Source organism: Scyliorhinus canicula, chromosome 8 (assembly GCF_902713615.1).
Source record: "Scyliorhinus canicula chromosome 8, sScyCan1.1, whole genome shotgun sequence".
NCBI lineage: Eukaryota > Metazoa > Chordata > Chondrichthyes > Carcharhiniformes > Scyliorhinidae > Scyliorhinus > Scyliorhinus canicula.
This window is the reverse complement of record NC_052153.1, coordinates 179,540,569-179,553,000: the sequence shown is the minus strand read 5'-3', so window position 1 is coordinate 179,553,000 and position 12,432 is coordinate 179,540,569. Positions and strand designations below refer to the sequence as shown.

Genomic DNA, 12,432 nt, shown 5'->3' with positions numbered 1-12,432 from the left:
AAACCATGTCAGATGCAACATTTTCGGAGTTCAAAGGTACCCAAATTAGATTACATTCATCAATGTAACAAGTGTACAGATTAAAATGCGGTTTCCTGCAAAAACGCTTTCCACTGTTGTGACTTGAAGTTTTGAGGATTGGGTGGCTTAAGTGGACAAAGAAAGAAGATACTTTGTCCGCATAACATGCACACTCTTTCTCCTGCAGCATTGCTGTCAATGCAACACTGACATTTCTGTTCAGTTCTCATTGTACTTCAATTTGAAGGCGAGGGAAAACGCTTGAATTTGGGACGTCAAAACTGTGGAAAATACACGGCAGGTTACCAGAAAAAGGACAACAGATTAATGATTCAGTGTAACCTTTATCAGAACTGGAGGGATGTTTGCCTCACCCCCCTGTGTCCTTCACTCCATTTATCTCCAATTGCTACTTCATTATCCATTCGGCCTGTTTCCACCATCTTTGAGAGTGTGGCTGTTTTGTACCTTAACTCCATCTGCTCATCTTGTCTCCACATTCTTTTGTACCCCATAGCCAGCAAAAATTCTTCACATCTCATCCCACCATTTTCAGGAAAATTCCACTATTGGAAACGGTCTCCAGGTGGGAGTGTGGATTACAGAATTGGGATTGAAGCTCTCTCTCCCTCTGATCTAGTCCTTTTTCATAGAATCACAAATATTTGCAGACATTTGGCCCAACGTACCAACAAGTAGCCATCCAGCCTAACCCTACTCTCCAGTTCTTGTCCCTTTGTATTGTAGCTTACAGTACTTCAAGTGCATATTCAAACATTTTTTCAATGTTATCAGGGTTTCTGCCTCTCTCACCCTTTCAGGCAAATTCTAGAACCCCCAACCCACTCTAAGGGTGAAAAACTTTCCCTCAAATCCCCTCGAGCCCTTCCACCTCTTACCCTAAATCTACGGGTAACCAAGGGGGAAAGTGCCTTCCTATCCACTCCTTGCACACTTCTCATCATTTCATACACTTCAATTCAGTCCCCCACAGTCCCCTCTGTTCCAAGGAATGCAACCCTAGCCTAACTAATCTTTTATCATTATTGTTTTCACTGGAAGAACCAAAGTGCTGAATTTTATTAAGCTCATTGAGTGATTCTGTGGTTTCCCATTCCCACAACTCCCCCTCCCACCTGACCTCCTGCTGTCCCATCCAGTCAAACAGTCTCTTTCCTGGCGGGATCTTTTGGAACCATCGATTTCAACTAGATTTTGTGTGCCCCGCATTCTCCACCGCAGGGGTATGCTCCCCGAGTTGGCGGGGAGGTTGCCATTGGCAGGACCGGAAGACCCCGCCGGTGGGAAGGGCCTGAACATATGGGCCTAAATGTTGGAAGAAAAGGAAAAGAAAAAGACACCCTTTTTTCTGTGCCTTTACAAATCTTCTCTCGGTTGCTTACAGCAGCGTCCAGGGCATTAACCTTTAATTCCTGGAGGGTTGTCAACCATGATTGCGGGGAATTTTGCAAACGGAGTGTCTGATGAATGGCCACACCAAAGACATTAACCCATTTTTCTGTTTGAATTGCTGATCCACCTGTTGTGCATTTTCTATCGCTGTTTGCCATTTCTTGCATTATTTTTGTTGTGCCTTGTCAAACCAAAGCCAGACAAAATCAGGCCTTCTCAACGAAATCAATCATTTTTCAATGCATGGATATCACCTCTAAACAAGGGTGAATTGCACAAGAGGCACAGGTGCCTTGGTTGTAGCAGAATGCAGGCAATGATTGCCACTGGAATTTGCAATTCTCATACAAAATCTTACAGCGAGGTGAATGCTTGCCCGGTGAACGTATAAAGTGGCTAACGTATAACAAAAAAAGTAATCAGGAAATTGCTGAAGCTAGCTGTAAACATTTTCGGATAATCCCTTTTCGGGGTGATTCAGCAGCATGAAATTAACACTGTGCCAATGCCTCGAACTTTGGCCTGAAATTCCTCCCCCCTCCCTACAATTTTAACAGGCATTTATTCTTGAACGGTGTGTCAGAAATCAGTGCACATTGGGGGTACTCCTTCACCAATCGTGCCCCAGTTAGCGATGGTTCTCCGACTGGAGCTATTTGCTCAATCCCATTTCCATTCCCTTTTCCTTCTTAAAATACCGGACAATTGAATTTGATACAAACAAGGTAAGTATTTATAGCGCAATATTACACAGTATTATTTCCACACAGCTCAACATGATACAAATGGGTTGCTTTCAACTGCCAGAAAGTATATTTGATTGAAAAGTGTTTCCTCGCGCATGGTGTTACAAGCAGCATCATAGACATTTGCTCAGTGGTTCTTTTCAATGTTCACTAAGAAAGTACCATTTACTGATGGACGGAAGTAAAAACTGACATTAACCTCTGGTAAGAAATAACATGCAACATCCACAGAAATAGAGGAAGTAACTGTGGAATAGGTTTCCTCTACGGTAAAAGACACCTCGCGGCTGTAGATTTGTGTTTTATTTAAAAAAAGAAAAAACGTCCACTTGCGCTTTGCTAGTAAATCTCAGGCTGCTTGTAAAACTGTTGGACGAAAATTCATCTGTTTTGTACATGTTTTGCTCCCTTAAAAGTAAAAAGTCTTTGCACATGTGCAAGGACTAAGGGCACACTGGCCTTCAATGTGGAGTTCTAAGGCTTGACTTCAATCAGACCAGGTTGGCTTTTTACTTGGCAATAGGCTGGCTGACTGGAAGCCTATCTGTAGAAAGTGGGACCTGCATGGAGCATGGCGAGAGCGTCGTCCCAGGAAAATGTGATTCGACAAATCCTTTATCATCTTAAGGCCTCCTGTTCCACAGTGAAGTGAAAGACGGGAGCTTTTCTCTTGGCGCGTACCCTCTGGGGAGGGAGTAATTTTGACTTTGGGCGGGATTATGAAATGGGAGATGTTAGTTGAGCCAATACATTGGTCCTGATATTCATTCCTATTGACCTTCACCAGAATGAATAATGTTGGCTGATATGATATAAGCCATGATGCACTGCTGCCCAATGTCAAAATTGCCCTCTGGGTCTCTCCATATTGCACAGTGTGACAGCAAACAAACTGTGCCAAATATGAAAATTGGAGCGTGCTATTTGGAGTTCACACTTCCGAAACAGGAAATCCCCAGTAAGTGCAAAAGCACCTTAGGTCATACTCCTGTAACCTAACACTTGAAAACACTTTATTCTGTACCTATCTCATCAATGACTTTTGAGAAGTCCTAAGTAAGTTGGAATGGATCTCCTTAAGCGTTCACTAAATAGTGTCCAAATATTTTTGAGCTTTCCAAATGAACTCCTATTTTTGCACATCCAACCCCATCAGGTGTTGTTATATCACTTGCTTAAGGTCTCTAAGTCTACATTGTGGCAGTAATCAGAAGTAAGCCAGGAACGGCAGCAATGGCTTTGGTGACCACCGTCTGTCAACCTTTTTTCAGAGGATCTACTTCTGCGCTCCTCAGCTGGTGTGAAGGGGGCTGGTGACAATGGAAGTCAGGTATAAATGAAGGCGTAAGATTTGTGGGCATGATGCTGTTCATCGTTCCCTCATATGCAAAGTCTAAGAACCAGAAATGGATAACAGTCTGAACTTACCTTGTGGTCATTGAGTATTTTAATCGGGAGCACAGATGGTAAAACATGAGTCTCAGCGTCAATTAATGTAATACACTGCTACAGCGTGCAATACATCTTACCTTTAAAAAACTGCATCACCAGAGTTAAGCAGTAAAGCTGTAAAATGCACGTGCTGGTTCTTATTATAGAAACACCTCGAAAATTTGCCTTGTGTCAATTGATATCATTCACAGATGGTTTAGGAGCTCATTTAGCATTTTCACACAATCGCAGGGAGCACTTTCCTGAATCTCCCCTAAATCTAACAGCACTGATCCAAATATATATATAATAATATATATATTTATATAATATATATTGTATTGATATATATACACATAAAATATTCAAGTAAAAATTTAAAGATACATCCCTACTTTATTGAAGCCCAGAGTCAGCTCAAGATTTCTAATTCTCTCATTCTTTTGTCGGTGTCAAAATGATTGATCTGTTTCAGTTTCCCCCGTCTTCCTTCCAGACCCTAGCTTTGTATATTCCTGTTTTCCTTTCCTTTCTCGCCTACTTTATTTCAAACCTTGCCGCTGCAGTGCAATGGTCCTGGACCCTTGACCCAACTTTCTTCATTAAAATTAAATAAATCTCGATTGGAAAGTGCACACAGCGTGCCATGAATTTCACATTTCAATTTCCCCGCTTTGTTCCTCCTCCCTGAGAGCCACTCCTTTGGAGTTTGCCAAGATCTATTTCCAGGTCTGTTGTAGAGATCGAACCTCTATCCTTCAATAGACGCCCAATGAGAGTTTGAGAGGGGTCAAAGGTGGAGATCTAAAAGCGTGCTTATTGTTTGCAGTGCAAGACTGCTTTCTCATTCCATTTACATTAAATGTTCGCATAAGAGAGACAGTTATTTGAATACATAGAAAGTAAGCCGTCGGAACACTCCCCCCTCCTCCAAAAAAAAAAATCCAATTCAACATTGCCAAACGTAAGGAATTGTTTGAATAAGGAAGAGCTGGGCTATTGAACAAGAAATGTAGAAAACGGGCGAAGGGGGGGAATTGGACACTTGAACACTTACACTATCTTATCAGCTGAGAAATTACTTTCTCATTCCCCGTTTGAATAAATTTGGACGATAAAAAGAAAATGGGTTATGACTGAAAAATATACTGTGTGCTTCCAATCATTTGCTCTCTCTCCCAGATAATTGTTTTTTTTTCCACAACAGTTGCCTCTAATATGTCTGCAGTAATTTATTTATTGCTATTTTCAAATTGGAAGCAGTCAACTCCAAACATTAACGCAAGAATGGAGAACTATTAACATATCGATTTCAGTCAATCTTTTACTTAGTCATGTTTTCACCTGTGTGAAAAATCCCTTCCCCAAGTGCTCTGTGCGATGTGAAAATGCAGAAAGCATTGGATAACTAATCTCTTATTATTCATTTGGGTTCCTCTTTAGATTTGCATAGTTCACCGCTCAGTGTATTTAAAATGAATCCTGGCCCAATGTGACCTCATTATTACACTAAGGTCCCCTTTCAATGTTACTGACAATTGCCGTCTGCTTGAAGGCTACAACTATTGCTGTTGGTGTATGTCCTCGTGTCTAAGGATTTTGTAGATGACCCAATAGAAAATATTGAAAATTAAAAAGGCTAAAGGGAAGCCAGCCCGTGCCACTGTGTCGATCTTCTTCGCTCTGTCAATGAAGAGTTTTCTCATATCTTCTTGGTTTCTTGGTGCAGGCTGGGATGTGTTGATCGCACCTTTAGTGGTGACTCCATCTTTCGCTTGAAGGCAAGGTCCCACCCCATATGCAGTGAAGCTAAAGCGACTCTCTCTCACCTCATCATCCTGTGAAGGTAGCAAAGTGTTCAGGTTAAATCCAGATGACCGCATGGAATAAAAACATCAACAATATTACCATAGGATGCCAATGGGCAATTCTGAACTACTTTCTCCCCCCCCCCCCCCCCCCCCCCCCCGCCCCCATACAAGTGAAGAAATAATTAACTAATATATCTCTATTTCAATCTGCTCGTCTTTTAAAAAATTCAATCCACCAATCATACAATCTGTGGCACATTTTGCTCCGTGATAAAACCTGGCGACGTATAATTTGCACACAGCGTATAGACAGTGTGATATTGCAAAACACGCTTTTCTGGTTGGCCATAATCTTCATGCAAGAATTTTATTTTCCATTTTTAACTGATGTTTCTGAGTGGCATATTTCAGTCTTACCCCCCTACCACCCCCCAATTCTTTTAGGTGGTTTAATAAGGACATGGGGAGCCCACACCGAGGGAAACTAAGAACAAAGTTTTATTTACACAACCATATATATGTACTTCGCGGCAAACGCCTACTAGGTTCCTGCTGGGTTGGTGCCTTACTGGCTGACGTTACATACATTGGGTACCTCTAGTGGGGGAGCTCGTACTCCACAAGGAGCACTGGGGAAGACGTGCATTCCTGCCCCATAGGCCTCTTGTGGGTTACCCAACATTTGCATTTGACATTGTTTATTGTTTGCTTTTATAGAATCATAGAAGTTACAGTGCCGAAGGAGGCCATTCAGCCCATCGAGTCTGCACCGGCTCTTGGAAAGAGCACCCTACCCAAGCCCACACCTCCACCCTATCCCCATAACCCCATAACCCAGCAACCCCACTCAACACTAAGGGAAATTTTGGACACTAAGGGCAATTTAGCTTGGCCAATGCACCTAACCTGCACATCTTTGGACTGTGGGAGGAAACCGGAGCACCCAGAGAAAACCCATGCACATACGGAGAGAATGTGCAGACTCCGCACAGACAGTGACCCAAGCCGGGAATCGAACCTGGGATCCTGGAGCTGTGAAGCAATTGTGCTAACCACTATGCTATCATGCTGCTTTTAGTCTCAGTGTTGGTCAATAGTTAGATGGCAACAGAAAATCAAATTATCACAAGTAGTTTAAATATTGAGTCTTTTCAATATTTTTGAGTGTCTGTGCATTTACTGAAGTGCAGTTGAAATCTTGTTGACAATTCAGTGCTAGATAATGAAAATAATTCTCAAGCCTAGGTACAGTTCAATGACAATGTCAGCCTTGTGATGACACAACAACAGCCCAGACGGACTCTCAACTGCACGACATTTCCATCTCAGCCACTGCTGATACAATCTCATAAACTCTCTCTCTCCCTCACGAAGCTGACAAGTACTATTATCGAGTTATGTACAAAGCATTCCAGCATTGACCCCAGACTTAATTTCCCATTCAACGGCCATTAGAAAAACACAAACATTTTGTTTGGCCGTGGAGTCCAGGTCAACAGGGAATAACCGCCTCTTCCAGCAAAGCACAGGGGAAGTGGGGAACTCCCTCCACCAAAAACCTATTGAGGCTCGGGTTGGGGGAACGTTAATTGAAGCTGTCAAATCTGCGATTGAAGGATTTTTGCTGAGACGAGGGAATTAAGGGCGATTGAAGCATAGTTAAGTGCAGCTAAGTTGGAGCTCAGATGCAGACCAGCCATGATCTCAAAGAATGGCTGATAGACCTCCTTTACTTCCTATATTCTTTCCTCTCTTATCTGCCTTATCTTGATTGAAATCATGATTGGAAATTCTTCCCAAAGGCAATTAGGAATGGAACAATAAATGCTGCTCGTGCACAAATCGCACAAATGAATTAAAAAAATTATCATTGTGTTATGTGACTTTAAGAAATGAAGGAATTTAATTAACAATCAGGGTTATTGAGCAAATCTACGATATTTAGATGTGAAGATACTGCCATTGGATTTGGGTGGGCACAGTCTTACACCACTAGGTTAGTCTTACACCAGGTTAAAGTTCAACAAGTTTGTTTGGAATCACTAGCTTTAGGTGCGTAGCTCCGTCCTCAGGTGAGTGGTCAGTACGATATTTATAACAGATTATTTTCAAATCTAATAGCCTGGAGAGTAGAAATAGGCTTACTTATTTGTAAATGGTGCGGGTGATTTTATTTTATCCCCAGAATTTTAACTTCGATTTATCTCCTATAAAACCAGCTCATCCATGCTTTCTGGTTGCAATGCAGTGGTGGAACCCTGGCATCATTCTTCACATCGCCCTGGTGAAGTTCATGCTAAACTCAGTACAGATAAAGGACCAAATTGGGCTTTTCCATAATATCTACAATATACAGCCCATTTACTAGACTGGGCCCCAAAGGCTTTGATTATTCATAAAGGAGGACAGGGAGAGGCGCCGATGCATAAGAAATGATTTAACGCAAATCTATAGAGATTAATTCCAAATTTTAAATGTTGCTGCAGTTGGACGTTGAAGGATATTGGAGCTTTTTTCTCTAGAAAAATAATGGCTTGGAGAGGTATGGTCAGGTCGGTTTTAGGGAAGGTGTTTTCACTTGTGGGGGGAGTCCAAACTAACAGTGAGTGGTGGGAATGTTTCCACAAAGCGGGGCAACATTGATGCACCAAAGGGGAAGCTGGATAAGGAGAAAGGAGTGGAAGGATATGCTGATCGGGTGAGGTGAGAAAGGGTGGAGGGGGTGTTTGTGTGTAGTATAGACAAGGGTACAGACCAATGAGGTCAATTAGCTTGATTGTGTGGTGCTCAACCTATACATTTCTTTTAGAGCGGTCAATACATAATTCTAAGGTGCACAGATGTCAGCTAGATTTCTCAGCGCAGGTCCGGTCATTTGGGAGGGAGGGGAAGAGATCGGTGGGTGAATCGTCCAACATTGCTCTTGCGCACCTCATGCCACTCACGTAGAGGTTGGTTGGTGGGGTGCGACCCGACTGCCCTCTTGCTTTGGGAGCGGCTTATGGAACAAACAGGGTGTGAAGGAATAGAAATAAAAGGAGAGGGAAGGAAAATCAATGCTGTGCAAGTTGAAATGCTGATGTGCCTCATACTAACGGGCGTGTTAACACAACCCAAAGAATTCAATGTCATTTTATCATGCTCATTAAAATAATAATAATAAATGTATCTGGAGGTGTTACCACACAGTGCCATTTCTATCCAAAAGTCCTTGACCACACTGCCCACATTATCAGAGATTTTGTTCCCCAGACTTAATGTCGACAGTTCTGCATTAATTTAAGCTGAACCAAATCGATGGTTTGCCGCTAACTAAAGTAAAAAAAACTGTATTTAAATCAATGACTTCGTATCGGGAAGTATTAATATTTCATTCACCTGAGGAAGGAGCTGCGCTCCGAAAGCTAGTGATTCAAAACAAACCTGTTGAACTTTAACCTGGTGTTGTAAGACTTCTGACTGTGCTCACCCCAGTCCAACGCCGGCATCTCCACAACATATTTTATTAAAATTACAGAGGAACACGTTTGGTTTTCAATTCTTTTTTTCCCCCTGCCAAAATGTTTGTCCGATCTGATGACAGTTCCTGTTTTGTTACTGACCGCAGCCCGTTAAACCATAGTGAGCAAGCACTTTCAACAGGAAAGTAGATGCTGTTTCTTTTTGTATCAAGTCAGTATCAACATTCACAAAGATCTTAACAGCCCATGCAAGAATCGGAGGAGCCTCCAGTCAGATCACAAAACGATTTGAGAGCATAAAATGAGTTAATATTGACATTGAGACACTCAACAGGGACAGATACAGAATGAGTTGACACGGGGGTAACTACCACACACTTCACACTGGGCAGAAGAACAAATCTCATAATCTGCTCCTCAAATCAGACAAAATTCTAAGGTACCTCTCCTGTCGTCACAAATGGTTGGCCCCAATGCAGGGTTCAAATTACATTCAACAATGACTGCAAATTTGAGTACGGTTTCCACGATCAGTGATTGTGTTTGTTCTTTAGGCTTTTAGGGAGCTGCTCGGTTTCTCTTTTGGTTCTACTGATATCAGACAAAGCCATATTGCCCTCTAGTGGTCCCAAATAAAATGTTCCAGATACTGACGGTGACAATGATTTAAGAAAAATAATTAATTCAGAGGAAGCATTGGAACGAGCCTTATTTTCAAATCATGCTGCATTTTTCTATTTAAATAGAAAGAATTCAATCAGTAGAAATCTTAGACATGCATGACTCGGCTTGATTGCTCTCTTTGAATAATAATGGTCAAACTTGTTACAGAGAAAAATAGGCTTCAGACCTCAGTGTTGGCTATCAGCATGCAAATCCTTTGTGTGCTTTCGTATAATCTGTATAACCTTTATGAATGTCACAAGTAGGCTTACATTAACACTGCAATGGAGTTACTGAGAAAAGCCCCGAGTCGCCACACTCCGGCGCCTGTTCGGGTACGCAGAGGGAGACGTCAGAAGGTCCAATTCACCAAACAAGCACGTCTTCCGGGACTTGTGGGAGGAAACTGGAGCACCCGGATGAAACACACGCAGACACAGGGAGAACGTGTAGACTCCGCAGAGACAGTGACCCAAGCCGGGAATCGAACCTGGGACCCTGGCGCTGTGAATCCACAGTGCTAACCACTGTGCTACCGTGCCGCTGGGAAAAGGCCATTCGGCTCTTCGAGCCCACTCTGCACGACGTCTCTGCGTAATTACTCTGACAAGCACTTTCACCTTCCGCTAGCTACTGACTACCCCCCGACATTGGGAGCTACAAATCCTGCCCTCCAGGACCTTTCTGGAACCCAGCATCTCCACGACCACAGGGGTACCGATCCAGTTCTCTGAAAGAAGGGCCACATGACACTAAATTAACAAACTTCTCTGGGAATCTCTTAATATGGCGTTGCACAAAAAAAAATTCAGGAATCTTGAGACTTTGCTTGCCTCATTGCTGCTGATTTAGAAATGTTTGACGATCTCCCCTCACTGATTACTGCAAGATTGGAACAGACTCCTCGAGATTTTTAGACAGTTTATTTGAGGGGTATGGGGGAGGGGGGGTGACACATTAAACTTGATTAATTCACACTGGAACCACATCGCATGTTGCGAGTGAGTGCAGGGGGGCGGGGTGAAACATTAGGGCATGTGACCACCATCATTATTATACTTGAGGAGGCCGAGCAACAATTTCAATTTAAATGGTCTTACTTTGAGGTGCCAAAACAGCCACAAAATCAATTCCCTAAAATGGGTATATCGATGGGGTTGATTGAAGTAGGGTAGAAGTGGGCACCTGTGGTGTGGTGTGTGGCAAGGGCCACCTGGACTGAATAGTTTGTTGCAGTGTTGTAAATCCAATGTAATTTGAATGGCTTAAACACTGGGCATGAAGTAATGAATTGGAATTCAGTACCGACTAGTTAAACTCAGATACCAGGAGGATGGCTAGTGTTGGGAAACAGTAGAGACTCACACTTAGCTAGTAAAGTTGAATTATTTGGAATGATCAGGTTAAACACCACTTTGAGGCCAAAGCAAGGGAAACTTTAATCTGTTACTTACTGCCGCTATATATGATCTAACAGTGCCCGATGGGCTGAAAAGCGGGGGGCGGGGGGGGGAGCTTAATTACCCAGCACTGTCATAAACTCACCTCAACGAACAAAGTAATCAACAACAAAAAATGGAGTAAATAGAAGAATGCAAGTTAATAATTTCCAAAAGCCAGACTTGATCTTCTTCATCACATCAGTTAAAAAGACAAAATGTTGGAAATACTCAGCAGGTTGGGCAGCATCTTATCCGAGACCAGGAGTCTGTTAGGCTGACTGGAGTCTTGCCCACCGTCCAGAGTACTGGCATTGCACCCCCATCAACTTCCGTGGGGGAGGTCCAATGGGATCAAGGGCTCTTCGGAAACAGAAGTGGCCAATGGCGGGAAAGGGGGTCTCTGGAAGTGAAAGAGCCAGCTGCCGGCAACTGCCAGCCAATCCGAGGCCAGCACTGCCTGGTTGCTGCCAGTGCCGGAGGTAGCAGTGGCAACTGCTGGCAACAAGCCCACCAGAGGTCCAGGATCATAGGTGTGAGGGCAGGATGGGGGTTGTAGGGTGGGAGTCTGGACGGTCAGAGGCAATGGCAGAAAGGTGCTTTTCCACTGCACCCTCTTCTCAGTATTAGGTCCTCCGTTGTCAGGCACACAGAATTACTGATAACGAGGATGTTCTCCTCTTCCTCAGTAAGCCAATATCTGGTGTGTGCGTGTTTTTTAAATTCATTTATGGGATGTGGACTTTGCTGGACCAGCATTTGATGCTGTCCATCCCTAACTGCCCAGAGTCAACCACACTGCTCCTGACCTGGAGTCACATGTAGGCCAGACGTGCGAGGATGGCGAATTCTCTTCTCTACAGGGAATTCGAGAACGAGATGGATCTTTACAATAATCAACAATGGTTTCATGATCACCTTTAGACTTTTAATTCCAGATTTGTGTCAAATTCAAATTTCACCATCTGCTGTCGCGGGATTTGAATAAAAGTCTCTAGACCTTGCCCTGGATCTCTGAATTACTAGTCCCGAAGTGTGTGTGTGTGTGTGTGTACATATGTGTAGTCATCTCAGTTGGCTGGACGGCTGGTTTGTGATGCAGAACAAGACCAACAGCACGGCTTCAATCCCCATACAGGTTAAGGTTATTCTTGAAGGCCCCGCCTTCTCCACCCTGCCCCTCACCTTCAATGTGGTGACCCTCAGGTTAAATCACCACCAGTTAGTTCTCCCCCTCAAAGGGGAAAGTAGCCTATGGTCATCTGGGAGTATGGCGACTTTACTTTAGTCATCAATTAAATCAGGACCGGCTTAAATGTAATGTTCTCCTGTTATTGAATGACCAATCAAAAACCACCTTGTTCAGAGGCACTCAGTGCTTGATCAAGGAACATGGAACGAGGTGGAAAGCCTCTGTGAGTCAACAACTTGCCCTCACTATTCACCC

At 43.3% G+C, this 12,432-nt stretch overlaps 1 protein-coding gene across 2 annotated transcripts in view; it reads right to left on the bottom strand.

Moving 5' to 3' along the window:
• Nucleotides 1-576: 576 nt before the first annotated feature.
• Nucleotides 577-12,432, bottom strand: part of glra3 (glycine receptor, alpha 3) — a 291,131-nt gene continuing 279,275 nt past the window's right edge. For both annotated transcript variants that reach the window (XM_038805770.1, XM_038805771.1), the window contains one exon: nucleotides 577-5,449. In XM_038805770.1, the coding sequence (XP_038661698.1) occupies nucleotides 5,174-5,449 (276 nt within the window). In that variant the 3' untranslated portion in view covers nucleotides 577-5,173. The remainder of the gene's footprint in view (nucleotides 5,450-12,432) is intronic.